A 25,260-nucleotide genomic window follows, 5' to 3' on the forward strand; every position below is an offset into this window, starting at 1 on the left:
AAGGAGGATGCTGGCTAAAGCACATCATGGCACTGGCAGCAAGCTAACCTACTCTGGGTAGATCATCTCCACTGGAGATGATGTATTGGACCTATTACAAACTTGGATATAAGAAGCAGAGGACTATTATGAATGGGTGAAGTATGAACATGATTACATGCAAAAATGTGTCTGCGGGTAACTTTGGCTAGTTAGCTAAAGGATAGAAAATAAGGGTTGGCTATAATGATCTGAGAGTGCATCAGTATATAATAAAAAATAGCCCGCTGTGTCAAAAGGCCAGCCCACCACTGCTTAGTGCTTGTGGATAAGGTTAAAGGGGTTAAACTGAGTTTGATGGGACACAAATTCACATTCAACAGACTGGGTGGAAATCAACAATTCTCTATTAATGAGATGTCACCGCGCTAAAATGAGGCTAACCCAAGTCAGAGTGAAGTGACAAGAGAATCAGACAAAACATTGATATGAATTATTCTAATCTGAAGACACAATGGCTTTTATTCTTTCTTTCTTTCTTCAGTCAGCTTTACAACATAATCTTTGTTGTATAAATCCACTGTCATGAACTACAACTTTCAAAAGTCTCAAACTCAAAGTACCATGTCTGTCTGCCCTACAAAAACTTTGAGGGGATGGAAAAGATCACAACCTCCTCCATGCGTCGAGCCTCCAAAGTGTTTCAGGGACAAAATGAACAAAATGGTTCGGTTCTGAACCCCATACCCCAGCATGAGTCCCATTACAGCCTCAAGTCGTGAAACGTCCCAGTTTAACCATGACTACATCTCACCCCACCAAGGGCATTACACACTGGTGGTTGGATTTGGCAGAGGGAATTGCTTTGGTAATTTTACAAACTCGAATCACTACCGTCAACGGTACTATTGTAAGACTGTCGTCTTGACCAGTGTTTCTCAAACATTTTCATGTCAAGGAAACCCAAAATGATATGTAAACCCCCATCTGAAAATATTTTGTGCCAGGGACCTCCGGAAGCAAAGATTTTGGTGGAAATTTCACGATTTTTCAAAAGATCTACAAGCACATAGCGTGTCACTTCGTGTCGCGCTTTGTGCTTGTATAGCTGCTATTTTTCAATAGCTAAAGTATAAAATGGTTAAAGTGGTTAAAATCATTGTGACGCTATGTTAACTAATTTTGCTGAGGACCCCCTGGAACCCCCCTCAAGGACCCAGGATCCCACTTTGAGAACCAATGGTCTTGACAACCTCTCTGCTTTCCATTTGTGATGAACCTGACAATGAAGCCACTACTCATGGCAATTACATGGTGTGTGGGCGTCTTGACAAATGAAAGCGATATGGCAAGGTTATCCCAAGATGAAGACATCCACATGAAACATGCATGTGTCAGAATGATGTATTAGGTGACCATTAATAGGTGTAATGCGGAAATGGGGCATCAATCATGCACTATAAATAACATATATTATACTGTACATAACATAAAATATACTGTACAGTATATAGTAACATATGAAAAAACTAGAAGCAGCCATCTGGATATCACTGCTAATGAGGGGAAAACTCACAACTCCAATTGAGGTGATTCTCATGTTTTACTTGACCTGAGGATTTAGGTCATACGTTGTAATTAATGTATATACATCACATTTAAAAACTATAATTAGCTCTCCGCTTTCACAGGGGTAAAACACCTGCCCACCACCACGGAGTCTAGGGGTTGGTGTGGGGAGGGTTATTTGGCATAAAAGAAATAGAGGCTTTTATAAATAGAGGCTTTTTAAAAATAATAGGCTTTTAAATAGGAAAATAAAATGCTGTAAATAATATGAAAACTTCTCTTTTCCAAATTGCCCTAACATGTTATATTTATACAGGGCTTTCATCAGCAGCACTTCAGTTGTGTAGTTACATAGTAAATGCATGATGTACGGAAGTGTATAGGGCATATTTTGTCCATCATTTAACTTCTATTCCAACCAAGCCTGTAATAATAATAATTTAAAAATAATTTAAAAGAGTTAAGCTTTCATGAGACATTTATGCATCTGCAACACTAGTGCTTAGGCCCCGTTCAACGACAACAGTCTCTAGAGAAAACGGCAAAATAAAATATCAGATGTGCCCCCGCAACGCCATTATCGGGGGTTGAAAACGCAAACAAGTGAAATCCCCTTCCAGAGTGGAAATCTTTAAAAATGCTCCGCCCATGTCTCCATGTAACCAGCCAATACGGGGGAAAGTGCGAAACGTGTGACGTCATGTCACGTCACGTATGCTATTACATTGGTGTTGACAAACAGCTGTGATAGGAAGTAGAAAGGAAGTGGTTCTACGCATGCATGACTGGTCTGTCTGGCAGCGCACAACATCGCCACCTAGCCACCTAGCATGCACACTACAGCATTTTCAATCACTGTTGCGTCGCAACAGCACTTTGTCGTTTTCTGTTCTGATCGTTACCATGTAAACGTTGCCAAGCTTGCTGCAGTGCAGGCTTGCCAACCTAGTAAAATCCTTGTAAAATAACACTCAGGATCATATACCGTAGGTGGTCTGTGCCACACCATCATTATCAATGATGCAGTGGGAGCTATGTGCTGTATATTAATATACAGTATCTTCAGACAGGGGAAAAGAAATAACTCTGATTGAACGCTGGCACCTGAGCAGTGGGCTATTTTTAACTCCTTTCACAAAACAATGTATATTTATAAGTGTGCTTGTTATGTGTTTCTGCTATAGCATCAGTCAAATGTAACCCTGTGATTGTCACGTAACGATTTTGAGGTGAAAACAACAAAACCATGATACATCCTTCAAAGGATGTATCATTTGTATTATTATTCATATAATGTACACTGACAATGTATCTGTATAACTTGCACTAACCAGTGCAGCTATTAACACACAAGGAAGATTAATACTGTATGAGATGGAGTTATGTCAGTTGACAGACATAAACCTTACTGTATGTTGGAATACTTGCTCGGATAAGTTTAAATTGTTTAATCTCAGACCGGAATATACTGTAGGATTCCACCAGTTCTATGGACATTTTGACTTGTCATACAGCAGGTAAACACAGGAGAAGGTAACACCAACATGAATTGTAGGTGTGCTTCATTCACATACTGCATGTATCAGCATGAAGTTAACAGTGTAGGAGTTCTCCATGCTGATACACAGTAACACCACCTTAATGAAACCCAAAACCTCCATAAATTAATTTAATGACCTTCCGCTGTGTGCACTCATCTATGACACTTCAAATTGTCTGCTGTGAAGAGGGTCCATTACAACTGGAACCCTTTTAATGTGACTCAGAGCTTGCGCTCGGCATGGTGCTTCCGGCTTGAATGAGTGACTACACGAACACAATTGGCCGTGTTCGGGGGAATGGAAACCGGGCGCTGAAGGCAATCTTTGTGCTGCACTATTAATTCCTACGGGCTGGGGCGGCACCTGTCAGCGGGGTGGGGGGGTTGTTGAATGGGAGGAGTGGGTGGAGGCACTACGTATTCCCAATGGGGGCTCCTCATTGACAGGTGAGCCATTACACGGTCCCATAGCAAAAATATTCTAAATTAAATAAAATACTAATAACTCACTCAGAGTGCTCAGAGTGCTCAGAGTGCATAAAATCCCAAGATGTGAAGTTATTGTATGGAAAGCAAAAGCCCAGAGCGAGCCTTACTGTAGTACCTAACCTGTGCTGACAGCCCTCCTCAGGCTAAAGCATATAATAACCCATTTGAATGGAAGGGAGATAGCCCCTGAATAATAGGAGGTTTGGCAAATGGATACATGGAAATATCAATGATAAATCATACAACCTTTGTTTAGTATTTTGTTTAGCTTTTTGCCTACGGCTTGTATAGACATGAACCACAGTCACAGAGGCCAACAGCCAGAGGTTAAAGGTGGTTTAAGGTAACATTGTAATGAGTCTGTTGGGTATTAGTTAGTAAACATTGGCATATGTGTCAGAGGAGATTCTACTCTCTCCATCACCTCGCTGCGCTCTTTTACCATAAATTGACCGGCCTATGTTGAGACAACAACCTTGCTGAGAACATAAAGAGCATAAACTCATTTGAATAGTCAAAATCCAATGCATACACACTCTGTTTTGTTGTTTGTTTGTGAAACCTTCTACCAATCCTTGACCTCCACTCTTGACCTCCACAATGTTCTGCTCTCTGAGCTATCAGTCACAACCAATGAGAACAAAGTGCTGCAAATTGTATCTTGAAGAGGGCTCTTAATGGGCTTCTTGAATATGTAGCAAAACAAGTCCTTTTGCACACCGACAGTACTTGATTGGACAGGGGCGTAGGAGTAGGCGGCCAACGCATTGACAAATGAATATCAATGTCAATGAATATGCAGCAAATGTAAGGATACATTCAATACATTCTAGAAATAGGTTAGCACGCTGGGCAAGACCTGCTTGAGCCATGTCCACTGAAGCATTGTGTTGAGAGCTGGAACATCAGTGGTTTTACAGTACCACCTGGACCCCTGCTGTTAATTTTCATCAACCTCCAATGTGATTTCTTCTAAGTTTCACCATTTCCGGCGACAGACACAGTGGATTGCGTGTGCTATCCTTTGAATTAATTGTCATCTGGTTGTGTTTGATGTTGCTCAGAGAGAGGATTTATCCTCAGCCGAACCTTTCTTCAAAACGATTGATGTTGCTGAAAGATTGCGGCAGAGGCTTCATTTAATGAACAAAACTAGAGGGAGGCAAAAAAGTCACCACTTAAGTCCGATTTAAAAAATATCATAAAACTGTGAGCTTGTTGATCTGCTATTGTATTGACATGCCAAAAATAGGGAGGCCAGTTTGAATGAACCAGAGGTTCGGGCCGCTACGCACCTACGTTGCTCCGCCAATCCGACTGATATGGGCATATATAAGTATTGCACAGTTATTATTTGTAGACGGATAAACAGGAAGTCCACCTACTAGGCGATTTTAATATAGGATGTGTGTGGTTGCAGAAAGAGTGTCTATAATTGTCTATCTAAAATCTGATTAATCTACAATAAAGATGCAGCACTGTTAATTTATGGTACGACACTGATGATACGTCACAGGTGCATCCATGTGATGTTTTCTTTATAGTCAGTGATTCTATTTATAGTGGCTCATAGGAATTAGACTACGTGACAACCAGGAATAGTTTGGTGACCACTGGAGAGACGGTTGACAGCCGGAATGTAGACGGCATCCGGGTCCACGGTGAGCCCTTTAGGAGGGTCATTCAAGCAAGCCGCAAGTGGAGCCTGCAGTACCACCACGGCCCAAGGAACCATCACGCCAGAACGAAATGTTTGGATCGGGGTGGTGCAATGGATCTGGTACAGCGCTCACGTCCTGGACCTGGTGAGACAAAGGAGGAGTCCGGCCAGGAGGCCACCCACAGAGCCTAGTCCCTCCCCAAATTCCGGCAGAGTAGTTCTGGAGAAGCGGAATGAGTGGCCCTGTCTTTCCCTATAGGACTGACCGTGGGTAGCTTCTGGGACCTAAGTCGGGGCTTGATCAACCCCGGCTGGGTCACCTGGTTGTTGCGAGACCCGAAACACCCTATGACCCCAGGCTACAACACTGATGATACATCCCAGGTGCATCCATGTGATGTTTTCTTTATAGCAGAGGTGGAGGAAATATGAATAAAACATTTTTTGTTGAATTTTTTGATTAAATGTGAAAGCTATAGGGGGTGCCTAATGTCATCCCCTGGAAGCCCAAATGACACTCCTGGATTTTGAAAATGTAATGTCTGACCAATCCCATTGTTCTGTTAGTTATACAATCTTACCTCAATGTTCTTATTATCACTTTATTATGTTTACTGACCTTGTCGGAGTAGGACAACGTTTGTGTTCAGTTGACAGTGTGTGTGTGTGTGTGTGTGTGTGTGTGTGTGTGTGTGTGTGTGTGTGTGTGTGTGTGTGTGTGTGTGTGTGTGTGTGTGTGTGTGTGTGTGTGTGTGTGTGTGTGTTCATATGTGCACATGCATTAAGTGGCATTTATAGTCTCACGTAAAGAGACGTAAGGAGCGCTGACGGTCCTTACGTCGTTTGTTTTGTCTCCCCCTCCGCTCCCTGCGGCTCCAGCATTTCCTTCCGTGCGATCGACATTCACCGTCAGGCCGACGTGTACGTTGCCTGTAGTACCCTTGGCACCCGTGGGCAGTATAAGGGAAAAAAGTTTTCCTCTGGCCCTCTTTCTCCAAAAAAAGACCCACGTTGGTGGAAGTACTTGAGTAAATGTACTTAATTACTTAGACCAATACCCGACCCGTCGATCCACGGGTCCGTGACTAAATGAACCCAGCCATTTCTTAAACACACACACACACACAAATAATATAGCACAGTGCAGTATAGGGGTCGAAACTCACGTTTTGTAGACAACCATTGTTTTTGTCTAGTTTGTGGACTAGTTTGTGACTTTTATTGCGTTGTTTTGGCTAGATGCTACAATGCTAGCTTCATGTTAGCACGGTTGCCAGGTGAGAGAAATAAGCAACCAGGTCTATGAAAACAAGCCCAAAAGAACTCGAGGTTACGTAGGTAACCCCGGTTTCTTTAGAATACGGAGTGATATATTCACTTATGGGATATCAGCGCCCTCCGGCGATGCACAGAGCTACATACCATAAACTCCCGAGCCATCCATTGGCTGTGACGGGTATGTCACGTGTCCGGAACACCGGTAGGGGTACAAAACCCCCACGAGACTAAGTAAACGCCCTCTTTAACAACAGCTCTCTGCACGCTAATGCGCACAAAAAGGGGTGTTAGGTGAATATATCACTCCGTATTCTAAAGAAACCGGGGTTACCTACGTAACCTCGAGTTTCTAGTCAAATACTTCATGATATATTCACTTATGGGATTATATAAACCCCCCTGGGCTATAGTCATACAAAACCCTCACAGACCCACACGCCCCTCTGCCCCAAGGCCCCGCCCCTTGGGCGTGACCGTTGGCCTCACGGGCGCCCCAGCCCACCGGGCCAGGGTGCGGGAAATAGACAGAAAAGGTAGACCCTGACAGACTCAGTCTGCCTCATTTCACTAATGAACAGACACTAGTCTGTCCCAAAAGCAAACAGGTAAACCCTGACAGACTAAGTCTGCCTCATTCCACTAATGAACAGACACTAGTCTGTCCCATAAGCAAACATGAGGAAACAGAGCCCCCCTCCCCTGGGACCCTACCACACAGTGGTCCCCAGGGGACTGTAGGAGGAAAAGGAACCCGGGGAGAGAGAACAGGACCAGGCCTGTCCAACCGCCCCCGCCTTTTAACTAGAGACAGCTGCCACACCCAGAACTGCGTGCGCCATTGAAGACGCCGCCACGTCCAGGCTGTAGAAGGCCGCAAAGGTCGACGAGGACGACCAGTTCGCAGCCGCGTATATCTCCTGGACCGGAACTCCCCTGGAGAGGGCCCAGGACGTAGCCACGCCTCTAGTAGAGTGAGCTTTCAGACCATCCGGAACCGGAGTGCCATTACTGACATAGGCCAGCCTTAATGGCATCCAAAATCCATCTAGAAAGCGTCGCCTTGGCCACAGCCGCTCTTCAACCTTCAAAGGAGACAAACAGCTGTGTTGACGAACGGCTGGCCGCTGTTTTCTGACAGTAGAGTTTTAAGGCTCTCACCGGGCAGAGACAGTGCAACCGCCTATCCTCCGCCGAGGCAAAAGGAGGCGGATGGAAGGCCGCCAGTTCCACCGGGGCCTGGGTTACCACCCCGTTCTTGGGGACAAAATGCATGTTGGGTTTCAACCAAACCCTCTTGTCGTCACCAGAGAACCTCATGCATTCCGGACTCACCGAGAGTGCATGCAAGTCACTGACCCGTTTAGCAGTGGACAAAGCCACCAACAGGACCGTTTTGAGACTAATGATTTTCAAAATCGCAGACTCCAATGGTTCGAACGGGGGAAGGCACAGTGCATCCAGCCCCACCACCAAGTCCCAGGTCGGGAAAAGAGGTCTAATAACCGGCCTAGCCCGCCTGGCCCCTTTCATAAAACTACGCACCAGAGGGTGCTGGCCAACCGTCTTGTCATCGAAACCTTTGTGACAAGCGGAAATGGCCGCCTGATAAACCTTGACCGTTGAGAAAGCCAGACCCTGGTTCAACCTGCTTTGCAGAAAAACGAGGATGCTGCACACCGGGGCCTGGAAAGCCACCACCGGCAGCGACTGCTCCAGACACCATGACACAAACATGTCCCATCTGATGTCGTATGCAGCCCTCGTAGAGACGGCCCTTGCACCCTGGATGGTAGCCACCACATCAGGAGGCAAGCCGCATGAATTCAAAGTCTCCCTTTCACGGGCCAAACCCACAGGTCTAGGTCCTGAGGACGCTCGTGAAATATTTCTCCCCCTCCCTGCCGCAGCAGGTCCCTGTGTAGGGGGAGGGGCCAAGGTTCGGCGTAGAGGAGAGGAGTTATCTCTGACCTCCAAATGCCCCATGCTGGGGCCACTAGCAGTACTGACAGTCCCTGGAGCCTGACCCTCTCCATCGTTGGAAGGATCAGGTTCAATGGCGGGAACGCATAAAGCAGTACGTCCGGCCAACTGTGTGCTAGGGCGTCCAGACCCAGAGAAGAGTCCCCCTCGTCACCGAGAAAAAACGAGAACACTTCGCGTTCTCTTTGGAGGCAAACAAGTCGATCTGGGCCCGGCCAAACCTGGCCCAGATCAAGCCTGCCACCCACGGACTGAGGGACCAGTTCTCGTACCACAGCCAGCCCCTGGACAGCAGGTCCGCCCCGCTGTTCAGGAGGCCCGGCACATGAGACGCTCGTATCGAAGCGAGGCGCGGGTCACACCAGAGCGTTATCTTGCACGCCAGGCCGTCCAACACCTGGGAGGCCAAGCCTCCCTGCTTGTTGACATAGCTCATGGTCGTGGTGTTGTCTGTCCTGATCATGACATGGCAACCGCGGATGCGAGTCTCGAAGTGCTTGAGAGCGAGAAACACCGCCAGTAACTCCAGGTAATTGATGTGGGACGTCTGTAGACTGAGGTCCCACACCCCCCTGGTTGAGTGGCCTTCGTGGACTGCACCCCACCCCGTTAGGCTGGCGTCCGTAGTGATGACCTTCCTTGATAACACAGCACCTATACTGACCCCTTCGGACAGAAAAGCTGCTTGTGACCACGGTCTGAGTGAAACCACGCACCGTGGAGACACCAGAACCTTCCGAGAGCCCATGGTGGGCGGAATTCTGAGACTCCGCATCCACCTCTGAAACGGTCTCATGTGGAGCCTGCCCAGCCGGATCAGATGTATAGCCGAAGCCATGAGACCTGCCGCCTGCATGCACAGCCTGTAGCTGACACGGCGCCCCACGAGGAAGGACCTCACACATGCCAGAAAGCTGTCTATCCTTTCCTGAGATAGACGTGCCATGAGCGTGGTTGAGTCCAGCGCGATCCCTATGAAGGTGGGCTGCTGGGATGGTACCAAAACGCTCTTTTGGGTGTTGATAATGAAACCTAGCGAGGTCAGGTGAGAGACCACCACATCTGTGTGCCGCATCACCTCCTCCCTCGAGCCTGCAGCCAGAAGCCAGTCGTCGATATAAGTCAACAGCCTGATTCCCCTCCGCCTCAGCGGGGCTATGGCTGCGTCGGTGCATTTCACAAACACCCTGGGGCTTAAGGACATGCCGAAGGGGAGGACCATGTATACGAATACATGGTCCTCCCCTTCCACCTTCCCCTGGAAACCGAAGCGCAGGAACTTCCGGTGCGGGGGGTAAATTGGGACGTGGAAATAAGCATCTTTCAAATCGATGCTCGTCCACCAGTCGCCCTGACGCACCGTCTGCAACAGCCCCGCTGTTGTCAACATTCAAAAGTTGAAAACCGTCAGGAATTTGTTGAGACCTTTCAGATTCAAAATGGGTCGAACACCCCCCCCCCCCTTCTTTTTCACCAGATAATATTTCGAATAAAAACCCAGTCGGTTCTGATTCGGGAGTAACTCTCTGATAGCGCCTTTGCTCACAAGAGAGGTAACTTCCTCTCTTAAAGTGCTGGCTGCTTGGCCCGTCGCATGAGAGAACACAACTTTGTCTGACATGGGGGGCTTGCTGGAGAATTGTAACCTGTAACCCTTCTGTATCGTGCGTAATACCCAAGAGTTCGTTTGACACTTCTTCCATTGCTCTATACACCGAGCGAGCGGGTTGGGGGATGACGTCATCGGGTCGGAGCGTGTGTCCGTTGCCATGGGAACCAGCGACGCCGCTACTGGAAACAGCGGTGCCAAACTTGTAGCGCTCGCTGGAAGCAGTGGGGATCGTTTTTTGTGCAAAAATTGGCACATTTACAGTTTTGCAATGGAATGTACAAAGTCTCTTTTTGTTCGGGGAGCCGTCCATGACACTGTCCTCCGAGGCTCGAAAAGCCACTGACCTCTTCCCCCGTGAGAACAACTGGGGGGCTAACTCCCACCCGCTCCGCTCGTGGGGATGGGGGTGGGGTGGAACCGGCACTTGCGCCGGAGGGCAAATGTCACTTGCCCCGCACGCCACGGCGGGCTCGCCCTGAGTCACGGCGTGGGGCTCTGGTGTTGAGGGTGGGGTTCTGGCGAGGAGAGGCTCTCCCCTGCCTGTTCCCCGCGCTTTGAGGCCTCTCCGCCGGTGTCGCCTGGGCTGAGGAGGAAGAGCGGGAGGCGCCGCTTGATCCACGGCGGGAGGAGGAGCGTCCTCCTCTCCCTGCATGTCTCTCCGTACGGGCCCTGGCTGCGGGGGGAGGGGGGGACTCTAACATGCCCGAGGCCGCTTCTCTCTGGGCCTTCCTAGATTCTGTGGAGGTGCGGAGAAACTCTGAAGCCCCCAGGAACAGGTTCCCTGGGTCCAGGGGGAGCGCCATGACTTTCTTTCTCGCGTCGGCGATTTAAACCGAGCGAGGTCGAGCCACCTCGCTCGTTCAATGGCTGCACAGTCCGCCATGGACCTGCCGATCCAGGCGGTGGCGTGGGCTGAGACCCGGATTGTGAGCTGCTGCAGGGCCTCTAGCTCCTCTGCGTCGTCCTTCCACTCCGCCCTCGCTTTTAGTTCCTCCAGGCGCTTGGCTGTCGAGCCGTGGAGGATAGCCACCATGTTCGTGGCGCGCGCAGCCAGCGCCGCCGATTTATAAGCTTTCTTAACGGCCACCGAAAGGGCCTTCTCTTTGGGGCTGGTGAAGAGAGGTTCAGGGGACAGGGTCACCGTGTCGTGGTGTTGGTCCATGATCCCCTGGGCCAGCACGGTGTCCATGGTGGGGCAGGCGATGAGGCCGAGGTCTGTGGCGCCTGCTACATCGAGGGAGAAGCTGAGTTTTCTCGGCTCGGTGTGGCTAGCCAAGGTGGAATGTAGCATACCTCGGAAGCCCTTGGCGGCTGGTAGCTTTCTGGATCTAGACGGGCGGGCATCTTGGGGAGCCAACCCCTGGTATTCGGCGACGGGAGCGGAGGAAGCGTCCCGCTCCTCCGTCGGCCACACGAGGCCACACCTGACCAGCGCCCTGTCCACAATCGCCGACACGAGTCATCACGTTTAGCTGGGTCGGACTCTAGCTCCTGCCTAGCGGGCCAGGCTAGCTCGAGGTGACCTCCGGAGGCCTCGGGGAGGATGTTAGGCGCCGGGTCAGAAGAGCGAGCCTCCTCTCGTTCCTCCTGGTAAGAAGGGAGTCCGCTCTCGTCTTCCCCCTCGTCCATGCTGTCCATGTCGACAGAGTAGTCGCTGTCCACTGGAGACGAGGCGCCGTCTCTGTAGGCCTGCGGTGGGGGAGGGTAGGAGGGAGGGGAAGGGCCGCTAGCAGGCTGCATCTGACTGGATCCATCAGACGCAGCCCGTGCGGTTGCTGGGTTGATGTGATTCACGGCTGATGTGGCAGCCTGGAGGTGTCCCAGATCGTGGTGAACATTACCCGGGGGCACCCCGACTGCCGGAGGGCCCGAGGCTTGGGGACGTGTGTGGTGGGTGCCGCCACACACGTTACCTGGACCGGTGATGCAGGGTTCTGGAGCCGCCTCGTTCGCCGCTGGACTCCACTCCGGAACCGCTCGGCCAACCAGGCGCCTGGCTCTGGTCAGACGGGCGTGGAGATGTAGAGAGGAGAAAAAGACGCAGTCCTCACAGTGCCCTGGTGCGTTGAGGAAATGCACCGCCGAAAAGGCGTGCTGGAGCCCGAGGCACGATATGCAGAAGCCATGTGGGTCGTCTCCGGCGATCGGCTGGTGGCAGTCCATCAACCCGCAAGAACATGGTTCCTCCATCATGCGGCAAGCGTCGGGTAGATGCTAGGCTAGGCTAGGCTAGACCAACAAAACAGACGAAGACGGTAAGCTAACTGTAGCTGTGAAGCTAGGAAGCTAACCGGCGTTTAGCACACGAGGAGGAAAACTTGTTTGTAGAAAATGAAGAGAAGAAATAGCTACGGGAGTTGCTATTTTAATTACTTTTTTAGGAAAAAAAAACCTTGGGTAGGTACGGGTACCACCGCTGTGGGCTAAAGCTGTTTTTTCTTAAACTGGGAAAGTAAATCGATAGTTATGGTTTTAGTAGGTTCTTTAGCGTGTCGCATTAGCAGCAGAGTGCTGAAAGAGGGCGTTTACTTAGTCTCGTGGGGGTTTTGTACCCCTACCGATGTTCCGGACACGTGACATACCCGTCACAGCCAATGGATGGCTCAGGAGTTTATGGTATGTAGCTCTGTGCATCGCCGGAGGGCGCTGATATCCCATAAGTGAATATATCATGGAGTATTCGACTAGAAACCGACTAGGCCAAATAAAAATAGCAGATCTACAATACATATTTGAGAATCACTGGTTTAAATAATAATTGGCCCAAATAAGCAACTACACTTTAGAAACAAGCCCAAATAAAACCGCAACCACCAATGTTTGTTTACAAGCAACTTTACAGAAAAATAAGCCCAAAGTCGCTTATAATAAGCGGACATGGCAACACTTTTCCCAACACTTAATAGCTAGCAACTGCCATCTAGTGGATTAATAGGTGTACGACGCCTCAACGTCATAATTCCAACGGATTTAACGTGAGCGACCTTGCATGTGTCCATAAAGAACGCACAAAATCCCTCACCCCCTGACACACGTTAAAGACCCATCTAGAGGACCTTGAACGGCCCTTTAGCTGGTGACAAAGAGAGACAGAGCTCATTAGGGAGGCTTTCTTATCCTAGTCACTTACAGTTATGTGCCCTTCCCCCTCTCTGATCAATACAGGGCCTTTCATTCCTCATGGAGCACAGCATGTTTCATTAGGGTTAGGGACAAGCGGGGCAAACATCTTGCAGCCATTACTCTCACCACGTACGTATATACCAACAGCTGTGGAAACGGTGCCTCTTTCATCAGCGGCACAGAGCCTGTGATGAGCTCAGAGACTAGGCTGGACACAATGGTCAACACCACGCTCAACACTGCATCAATAACAGTTCTGCCCAGAGTGAACATAGCAAATTCACCCTCAACATGCATACGAGAAGGCCACACTCATTTGCCATTTGCTTAACTCTCTCAGTGCCAATGAAAAAAATAAATTATTGCGAACCATGCCAACTTTTTTCTTTTTTTTTTTCAAAGTAAAAAAAAAGTGCTTAGGAAGCGAGATACAGCCTTTTTCAGTTATAGGTTAAACAAAGAGTGGATGGAGCTGCAAATCTTCAGATAATGATATCTTGGGTTCTGAACACTTTTTTCAAAAAAAAAAAAAAAAAACTTTTTTTTTATTTTTATTTTTTTAAACTCTGGATTTCTCGTTCTGGCACTGAGGGTATAACCCTAAAACTCGGGATAACTCAGGGTCTGGCACTGAGAGAGTTAATAGTAAGTAAATAGGGCCAAATGCTCTTGGTACTCTGGACCATAACATCGATTGTGTTAATTTCACCTTTTGTACAATCTTTGAGGTACAAATGGATAATTTAATACAGTATTTTATAGTGTAGCCTACTTTTAAACACTGTCTGCACTGAGAGAGTCAATTTGTGTTTTTGTCCAATTTCAAAGTACCCAGGCCAGTGTTTCCATGGTGGAACCACTTCACGGCAGATTGCAGATGAACTCAAATGCACAAATTGGATTTTTGTGAATGGGAAGTGTACTCTCTGCTCCCTCAACAATGAGCCCTACAAGAACCACTGGGTAACGCACTGAGCCTCTGGCAGCTCAAGTTAACTTACCATTTATCGTCAGTGGACCCCAGTACTTAAAGTATAGACCACGAAGGCTCTGTCCCCCATGGTCTGCCTACTTGTTTGAGGAATAGAGAGGAGGTACGGTGACAGAGTACGTTTATGGAGGAGGCCTGAGAGGTACTGTGGAGCCAGGGCGTTGAGACATTTGTAGGTGAGAAGGAGGAGTTTATAATAGATGTCCGGTCCCGAAAAGCAACTGGAAACGAATGCTATTGGCTGGAAGGGCAGCAAGGGCAGGTCTTCGGTCAGTAGAGCCAGTAGAGGCCCTACTTTATCCTACTTTATCATACATTTTTAAATGAATGGGACCATAACTTACAAAAACACATATCATGGTAATTGAAAGAAGACGTTAAACTAGCGACTGAAAGCATAAAGTATTTACACAATGATTACTAAGGTAATAAAAAAGTGTCAATCCCTAATGTTATGTGGTAATTGTTCTGCAGCCAGCAGGGGGGAAATAGCAACACATCCCAGGCCGCCATTAATGACGTTAACGTCCTGAAAAGCACTTCCTTATTGGCATCATATCCAGTGGAGCTTCCTCACCGCCTGGTATATAGACATGCCTGTTCAAATATTACTCAACTAGTGAAAGTGGCATCTAATGGTAGGTTTGTCCTCATTATGACCACAGGTATGCTCTAAAAGCGTGAAAAACTTATTTTTCATTTCGCCTTTAAAGGAGCACTCAATTCAGCCATTTTCAACCTTATTTTCATATGCTGTAGCTGGTTTTCACTAATGCTCATTATAAGATGGCACCATTTCTGTCGGGTTGAGGACAAAACAAAACAAAAAACCTATAGGCTACAAATGAGCATCGGTGCCCATTGTGGAGTGAAAAGTAGGTGAGGATTCTCAGAATCCCCGCCTCATTTGTCTACCAGTTCATTGCTGCAAGCTTCGTGAGACATCTCAAAGTGGATCCTTGCCAGGGTGCTAGGATTAACCCTCCCCGGGGAGCTCGTTATTCAAACGGAATGCAAATGTGTGGCGACAGCGATGGCCTAACCTTGAAAGCTCAAAGTCAGCCTCCCACCAAGCCTCATCATGCACTCACACACTGTCCCCTTGTGCAATTGTAGTGGCACACACTAAATATAGTCTAATTAGCATGTGGTTACATGGTACTGTAGCACCTGCTGTGTTGCTTCTAATCACAGACTCACTGGTTGGCTGATTACACCTAGGGTGGTCCAGACATCCCGAACAATTCGGGACAGTCTCACATTATAACTATAAGCAATTGTCCTGTCCTGAAAACAAGAGTTTTGATTAGTTATAGCCTGATAAAGTCTGTAGCCTGTAGCCATGAATTATGCCCCCCCCCCTGTACATGCATTGGTGCCGTGAATGTATAAAAACACACACACACACACACACACACATATATATATGTGACGGCGATGCACGGCTATGACATTGTTAGATTGAATCCTGGTGTCTCGGGACATGATGAACACATATATAAAAAACAATGAAACCATTACTGTCTGCATGTACCAAGAGAAGCTAGGAAGGAAAACAAACCATTACTGTCTGCAGGTACCAAGAGGAGCTAGGAGGAAAACAAACCATTACTGTCTGCAGGTACCAGGAATAGCTTGGAGGAGAACAAACCACCCTAGTTTATTGCTTGCCTCACAAGATCCCAACAAAGCTTTTTGCAAAGTCTGAAGGAAATTATTTGGCATTTTGCATGGAGGGCAGAAAGACTTCAAACTGAATTCTGAATCTGGTGACCCTGTTTTTGTTTCTGACAAAATATGACACAAAAAAATGTGTAGGCTATATGACCAAGATCAAATGAGTACAAAACTGAAAACTCCCCACAGGAGCTATCCGCCATTAGAAACAAAAGCATGTCTGTCATCATATCAATTGTGATTTCTTTCTTTTGCCAGAAATGAATATGTTGAAATAGTTGTGTCCGTGAGGTGCCTGCAAGTCTCTCTCGATTGGCTGACAAAACCCAGTTGTTCAGAAGCAATAGTTGTTTCACACTCATGTCCTCCAAAATATTGTACCTTCCCAAAACTTTGCCACACTACTAGTCCTACATACTTTCGCCTAGAAACATAATGTTATTTCAAGTGAAACCCCTTTATTCTTTCACTTGTTTGCAGTCATGCTACTTCAGCATGCTTCAACTTACAGACTCCATTTAAACTTTAAAAGGTTGAGGTATATTATGACTTCCTGTGTTTAACTGTGTTTAACTTTTTGATCACTCTTATACTTTTAAAGCTATCCCACTTCAGAGCACAAGTGGATCTCACAGTCTTTTCAGCTTTTCCAATACACACTAAAGGTAATTTCAGACGTGAAATTTATTTTCAATGAGAGGCGGGCGATTATTTGGGACGCGCGGAGAAGTTGAGGGGCGGTGAGGCGAGCGGGCTGCGGTCCCGTGAAATGCTCGCGCTCGTTTGTGCACATGCACGCGGGCTGGATTGTGGTGAGCTTTTCTTTTCCCCGCTACGCACAGGAGGACAAAACAACAATGATCGCAGCGCAATCCCTGCTGATCCGAGCGGTAGCGCTCGCGTTCACCGCTCCCTGTCTGTTAAGACATTGATGGTGTTTGCTAGAAGGGAGAGAGAAGGACACAGGAAGAATGACCCTTGTGTTCGTAACACAAAGGTCAAGGTTTGCTAGAAGGGAGAGAGAAGGACACAGGAGGAATGACCCTTGTGTTCGTAACACAAGGGTCAAGGTTTACATTACAGATATGTTTTTTTACATCACCACGTTCCAATGCCTGAAGAAGACCTGTAGCAAGGTAGCAATTAGTGCGGGCTGTTTCATAATTGGCCTGTCAAAGTGACGCAAAGTAACTAAGTACATTTACTCAAGCACTATACAATACAATGCTTACAATGCACAGTACAATTTTGAGGTACTTTTACATTTCTGTTACTTCTAGTCCACTACAATTACAGAATTTGACAGCTTTAGTTACTTGTTACTTTGCAGATTTTATTATTAATACAAAACATATATTAACCACTTAAGTCCTATACTTTGGCTATTCGAAAAAAGACAATCTACGATGTGACACGTTATGAGCTTCTAGATCTGCTTATTTTTTTGGGGGGGAAACACTAAGTATATTTTGGTGCCAATAATTTTGCACATCTCAAGCTAAAATGTTCCAAAACAAAACCCCACACACATAACCCCCACCCCATATACTCCCCACCTCCACCCCCATATTGCCATACTTCCCATATACGATATACCTCCCCATCACCACTCCCTCTCACCCCCCACACCACATACCCCCCCCCCCCAATTAAAATCAATCAATCAATCATCTTGGATATTTAACAACTGTTGCATACAGACAACCACAACCAATCATGACAATCAATAATCTGATAAGAATAGCAGTGTATTTATTTGAGCCCTTGGGAAATCAGTTTCAAGCCCAAGTAAAGTATTGTATTTTTATGTTAAAAGAGAGTAGTGGTTAAGAGAGAGAGAGATAGAGAGAGACAGGGAGAGACAGACAGACAGACAGACGGACGGACGGACGGACGGACGGACGGACGGACGGACGGACGGACGGACGGACGGACGGACGGACGGACGGACGGACGGACAGACAGACAGACAGACAGACAGACAGACAGACAGACAGACAGACAGACAGACAGACAGACAGACAGACAGACAGACAGACAGACAGACAGACAGACAGACAGACAGACAGACAGACAGACAGACAGACAGACAGACAGACAGACAGACAGACAGACAGACAGACAGACAGACAGACAGACAGACAGACAGACAGACAGACAGACAGACAGACAGACAGACAGACAGACAGACAGACAGACAGACAGACAGACAGACAGACAGACAGACAGACAGACAGACAGACAGACAGACAGACAGACAGACAGACAGACAGACAGACAGACAGACAGACAGACAGACAGACAGACAGACAGACAGACAGACAGACAGACAGACAGACAGACAGACAGACAGACAGACAGACAGACAGACAGACAGACAGACAGACAGACAGACAGACAGACAGACAGACAGACAGACAGACAGACAGACAGACAGACAGACAGACAGACAGACAGACAGACAGACAGACAGACAGACAGACAGACAGACAGACAGACAGACAGACAGACAGACAGACAGACAGACAGACAGACAGACAGACAGACAGACAGACAGACAGACAGACAGACAGACAGACAGACAGACAGACAGACAGACAGACAGACAGACAGACAGACAGACAGACAGACAGACAGACAGACAGACAGACAGACAGACAGACAGACAGACAGACAGACAGACAGACAGACAGACAGACAGACAGAGAGATACACAGAGAGATACAGAGACAGAAACCCCGTTCCCACTTGTTGAAATAGTAATAAGACAAGTGCCTTGCCGAGCCATGTGGCCCACAGGGCAGGAGCCTATCTCCTGTTTCTGTGGCGTGAGACAGCTTGATGTACAGTACAAGTACATCCCCTGGACAGAATGTACAAGTACATCCCCTGGACGTATGACTCTAGTATGCCGCGGGGGCGCCTTACCCCCAATGCAACCCTTTGCTGAGTGCCAAGCAAGGAGGCATTGGGTCCCATTTTTATAGTCTTTGGTATGACCTGACCGGGGAATCGAACCCCGACCTCCAAAACTCAGGGCGGAAACACTCTCACCACAAGGTCACGTAGCTAGTACTCTATTTAAAATGCGTGCGCGTGTGCATGTGTGCGTGTGCGTGTGCGTTGGATCAAGACAGCATTGTGGATATAGTGAGTGAGCGAGTGTGTCTGTGTTTACTGGGTCAAGAGAGGGAGCATGTGTATTGACAGCGAAGCTGCCTACAGTCAAAACTGTTCAATGAACTAAATGCTTCCTAAGAACCTATATACTGTAGTTATATGGCGTAAATATAAAGAAAGGTGAAAAACATATTTGCATGGAGATGGAGTGCTCAGCGATGATGCAAGTTAAAGTAGCAAACTACATTGTGTGTAAGGGAGTGGGGGAGAGAGAGAGGGAAGGTTAAATTAGACTGTCTTTCAGCCTGTAGATCCATGTAAGGGTCCATTTGGAACCCCCTCAAGTTCCTGGACCCCACCATGAGAAGCACTGGTATTGGTATTCCAGTGGAAACACAGATAGGGAGAAACAGAGAGATACACAGAGAGAAAGCGAGGTTATAATTCATTGTATTGTAGCTTTACCTGGCCCAGAGCAGAAGGAGGCGATTACAGCTAGTATGCAAATGTAACTGAGGTAGGGCATCCATGATACTTTGTCCTGAGAGAGAGAGAGAAAGAGAGAGAGAGAGAGAGAGAGAGAGAGAGAGAGAGAGAGAGAGAGAGAGAGAGAGAGAGGCAAGCAGACAGACAGAAATGATAGTGGTTAATGACTCAGAAAAAACAACTTCAGCTACTGTATGTTACAGAAATATCCTGAGAGGTGATTTTAACCCTTATTGTACGTGTCCATTTTTACATCCTCAGGGTTTGTACTGTGCATGAGGAAATGGAATCTAATAAATCAATAACTACGTGTAAATTCATTTAGATATATTGTTTCAGTTCCTTAAAGGAGCACTTCACCCCTGGAAGAAGTTCCAGGGGTGACCACAGGGGGGACCACAGGGGGACCACAGCGTATCACTGCCTATAACTTCAACTCCCAGAATGCTTTGGTGCCTTGTGGCAGGGGAGGTTCCATGTGGGTGTGATCTCCAACAATAACATCCAAACAGCATGCCAGTGTCGCCATGTCTGCTTATTATAAGCGGCTTCTTTCTAAAATGTAGTTGATATTTGGGCTTGTTTCCAAATGTTTTGATTGCTGTTTAAACCAGTGGTTCTCAAACATGTTCATGTATTTTTCCACAGACCCCCATCTGAAATTATAATTTGTGGCAGGGAGCCCCTAACAAATATGTGTCAAAAATATTCCACATTTTGAAAAGCAAATAAAAATATTTTGCAAAAAAAAAAAAAAATCCACATTTTGGACTTTTTCCCCCTCAACATTTTTTTGTAAATAGCAGATCTACAAGCTCACAATGGGTTGCGAAGCGTTGTGAGCTTGTAGATCAGCAATTTTCAAATATATAATATCCCATGTCTAGGTAAAGTGCTCTTGGCATAGTTATTTTTCTTTTGGGCTTGTTTTCATAGACCTGGCTGCTTATTTCTCTCACAATATCTGGCAACACTGGCTGTCCTCGCAAACGTTCAGCTAGTTACATATATGTCCAAGGATTCGTTAGTGATGTCATATCACTGGGACATCCTCAGTATCTTCATGCAGTTTCACTTCCGTGTCGCATAGTATTGACATCACTGTCACATCCTTGGTATTATGATCCTAGCCTTTCGTGACGGTGTTTGTTTACCAGCGCTGCTACTCCACGCTGTATTTTTTTTTTCAAGCTTGCGCTTATGAAACACTACACAGGATTATTATTTCATGTCAACATTCAAGTACAACTATCAGAAGATAACTCAGGTAAAGTAATGCCTCACTCTGCAAGGGCCGCTGGCCGCAGCTAATGGGAGTGGCCGAGTGGCGAAAGAAGGTTGAACAAAGTGTTACGGACACCCCATTGGGGCTGTCTTTTGAGATGGTCTGACTGAGACACGCCGAGACATGTAGTGCGGAAAGGAATGAGACCAATCTCTCATGATGCAAATAACGTCACGAATATTGCGAACATTACTAGATATCTAAAAACACAGATTATTCACAAAAAAAACCCAGGATCTTGTTTCTTCACTCCTAAACTTCATTAAAAGACCGAAAACTTCTTCCAGGGGTGAAGTGCTCCTTTAAGTCAGTTCCTGGAGGCGGTTACTGCATGTCAAAATGTATTGGGGGCATGCACTTATAAAAAGGATGTACTGTACTTTGGTATATTTCACTGCAGAATTCATCTGCATACAAAGACATAATATCATAAAGCCTGGAAAGTAACAGATGAGGCACTGTGCTCTGCGCACAGTAATGAATGATGCATTTAGCATTTAGATTGATAGCCTCTAACCCCCCATACGGAAAGCAGGAGACTGGCAATGAATGTACGGGTCATCGTGCTCAGATTGCTATTCTTGTCCCAAGCCAGCCTGATTACAAGGAAGTGAGAGGGCATTGCTTAAAGGAGCATTAAGCGTAGAAACAAGCTCAATGAATGTATTAACATTACATAAGCAAAGCGTAAGGCATTTCTGCCCCCTACCCTATGAAATCTGCTGTAAGTGGAGATGGTTGTGTTGGCCGTACGGATAGTGTCTGTGTAAGAGGAGATCAAGCAGCAAAAGCTTTACTGTGGCTAGAAATTCCGATTTATAGGTAGAGACATGATGAAGGGATTTGTCTGGCATAATAAAGTAACAGTGGATCTCATTGACATTTTCATGTCAAGGATCACCACATTGATTTTCATTTGGCTGCAGACCCCACATCTGAAATGATTTTGCACCAGGCACCCCCCATGAGACTTTTAAAAATCACCTGGAAATTGAGGAACACGGTTAGAAGGGCGAAGCACACGGCCATGGCGCTGAAACCAAATATGAGCAGGGGTCTCCGACCGATCCGTTCAATCACCAGGCCCTGTGGGAGAGGACAGATGACAGCAGTACAGCAGTAAGTACACTGTACATTCCTGAGTGTTCATTTTACTCTCACGCCAAGTCCACAAAAATGATTTACGACGCAAGGAGCGGTCTGAATTGACCCGTTGCAGGTGTTTTGGGATTGTGTTGCGAATCACTGTGGAGTAGACTGGGCTTTAGACTGTACAAATGGACCCACATTACCATAAGGTTCCATTCTGTACCCTGTCAGTTTAATTAACACTCGTAAAGCATTACAGAGTGTGATTCAGTGTGACATTACAGACACATTTTACAACGTGCCCAAGGCTTCAAATTAACACCCACCAACCCGCCAAATGTGGGTATAAATTAACTGTGCCAGGTAACGCTGTCAAATGACTTGCCAGTTTGCTGGGTGATGAATCAAATTCTAAACATCACTGCATCGGTCTGAAATAATAACATGCTCCCCCCCCCCTTTCTCCCCCCCTTATCTCTCTCTCTCTCTTTATAGCCTACTGATGTTATGTACATGTTTTTGCTAATAATGTCGAAATGTATGCAGCAACGTAATCTGGTTTATTTCAAGTGTGTGCCTGGTAAGTTTATATTGAGGCACCCTGCAGCAACATTATGAATATCACATAATTACAATTGTTCGGGGTGAAATTCACCCATGGTTAGTGTTCTAGAGTTAAAGTACATTCCTCTACAGTTGATGACCTCTTTAGCTTTCTTATGAGCTTGGTTTTGTGATTCTTAGAATTAATTGTCTAATTAAAAGAGAGTTCTTTTCTAAACCACCTCTACTGGGAAAACTCCCAGAACCATCCGGGCTTCGCTGGATTCTGCAAACTGCAACCGCCACCAATCCATCCAGACCTTAACACTATGACTGAAAGCTTGCTTTAGGATCCATATAGTTATAGTCAGCTCAATTTTTTATGGGTTCAATAAAACCCACTGACAGTCTTATCCAATTTCAATATGGCGTCATGGGCATGTTACTATAATGCAAATTTCACATTTTCAAGAGCTTTTAAAGGTCCCAGGATCGATTCCAGCCCTCAGCAATTTACACGTAACCCCTAACTGCTCCGCGAGCAACACCCACGGGTGCTCACTTCTAATAGGATGGGTAAAATGCAGAGGGCAAATTTCATGTATGTGCAGATATACAGTGAAAAAAAAGACCCCAAGGCGTGGGAACCAAATGAGATCTGCTATTTTCACAATGTTTCTGCGACTGTCAGACAAAAAAAAGTATTAAATAGGGCACTGTTAGTGCCTGGTAAGTTTATAATGAGATATGCCCATATATGAGCATGTTATATGGGCATATACTGATTGCCTTAAGGTTCTCCATAAATGGGAATAAACTGACATGGACAGACATATACAGAGATATCTATCATGGGCATAAAAGGGACACAGACAGACAGATGGGTACAACAGGTATTGCATAACCGGGTGGGACATGCATTGCTCCCGACTGGAGTATATATACAAATATATATATAGAGAAAAATTGGTCCATTCAGCTCTACAAGCTATTTCAGCTGTTTGATGTCAAGACAAAGTACAGTGTAAATTGTGTTTCTATTGGTGTTATGGCATGGTGCCATGCTAACCAGCCCATAGGGTTAGAAAAAACAACAACAACTTCTTATTCATGCCACAAAAATACATATACAGCACATTCCGTTTGACTACACCTTCACAATACACCACCTGGATATACTGCTGAAATGAGGCAGGGACTTATGGTTGATGATGCTATGTAGGTCATCTTGTATGGACACTATATATGGACTCATATATAGAGCACACACATGCACACAAGGTTCAGGGCACACACACATTCTGTATGCACATAAAAAAAAGGTGTCTCTCTCTCACACTCTCACACTCACACACACACGCACACGCACACACGTCGGGCAAAAACATCCTATCTCCATATTTCAACTTTGTGACTAAATAATAACCTCATTGGATCCACAACGAACAATGATTCTTTTTTCCATTTCCTGAAAAGTTGCGCTTTTAGACATACAGTATATCATGGGGCTTCCGCCCCTACAGCGACAGCACTATTATATATTTCCTATAGAAGTATTCTCGGCTGTAGCGGTGAGTGAGTGGGAACTGAGATGGAATCTGGGCCCACACCTCCAAACCCAGACAGTGGTGGAAAGTAGCTAACTACATTTACTCAAGTACCATTGTGATGTATTTTTACTTTACTGGAGTATTTCCAATTTTCAATACTTCTACTTCTACTCCACTGCATCTCAGTGGCAAATATTGTACTTTTTACTCCACTACAATTATTTGACAGCTTTAGTTACTATTATTATTATTATAATTATTATTATTACAAATAATATACATTAATACATACATTAACCACTTCAGCCCTATATATATTTCGGCCAATAGCCGATCTACAAGCTCCCAATGCGTCGCGATGCGACACATTGTGAGCTTGTAGATCTGCTATTTCAAAAGATTTGTATACATTTTGAACTTGTGAAATGGGGACATTCTGCGCAATGAGTCCTTTTACTTTTGGTACTTTAAGTACAGTTTGAGGCCAACAATTTTGCACTTTTACTCAAGTACATTTTTAATGCAGGACTTTTACTTGTAACAGAGCATATCTACATCACAGTATTGATACTTTTACTTAAGTAAAACATGTGAGTACTTCTTCCATCACTGGGGTGAGTGAGTGGGAACCGAGATGGAATCTGCACCCACACCTCCAAGCCCAGACAGAGACTGCAGAGCCCTAAAGCTAAAGTCCCAGCCTAAAGCTCCAGGGGCTTATCTCCCCACCAGCATCAAAGTATCCAATGCTGCCATCTCCAGACAGCATAACCGGTGGGATTTCACCAGGCTGCGGAGAGGTCCCTTGTTTCACAGGTCTCTGTTTGGTTAGTTACCCGTAGCGAGGACTTCTTTTGAACGGATAGGGGGGATATGTAGGATGCCTGACCCCTGTGTACTGTATATCATCACTGTCAAACTTCTCCATCTCATCTTTTCAGGAGATGGCGAAGTGAGAGCTATACTGGATCCATACCCGGCCTAGAAAGTCTACAACCTCTCTAGGTTTATGAGGATTTTGACATGCATGTTGTACTATAAAGAAATCACTAATAGATTACTTTTGCTCTTTGCTTTATGATGGCTACTGCCTGATGTCTGCATTGTATTGCATTTGAGATTTTCTGTTTGTATTGTAAATACCGGGAATCCCTTTTTTGGTGTTTCCTGTCTCAGTGGACATGCGTGTTGGTTTTTGTAGCACACTTAATTGTAGGACTACAACTCCCATGGGTTTTGTCACTGACATGGCGTGACACATTGATCAATCAAGTGACGACACCCTGAAC

At 46.2% G+C, this 25,260-nt stretch overlaps 1 protein-coding gene across 1 annotated transcript in view; it reads right to left on the minus strand.

Annotated features, from left to right (window-relative positions):
• slc2a9l2 (solute carrier family 2 member 9, like 2) overlaps positions 1-25,260 on the minus strand; it is a gene marked incomplete at both ends in the record, with an annotated part of 201,388 nt that overhangs the window by 57,117 nt on the left and 119,011 nt on the right. Inside the window, 2 exons of the mRNA XM_080423537.1 lie at positions 19,484-19,559; positions 21,774-21,875. Of these exons, the coding sequence (XP_080279663.1) occupies positions 19,484-19,559; positions 21,774-21,875 (178 nt within the window). The remainder of the gene's footprint in view (positions 1-19,483; positions 19,560-21,773; positions 21,876-25,260) is intronic.

The sequence above is a fragment of the Gymnoscopelus braueri genome (assembly GCF_963280865.1).
Source record: "Gymnoscopelus braueri genome assembly, chromosome: 3".
Lineage (NCBI taxonomy): Eukaryota > Metazoa > Chordata > Actinopteri > Myctophiformes > Myctophidae > Gymnoscopelus > Gymnoscopelus braueri.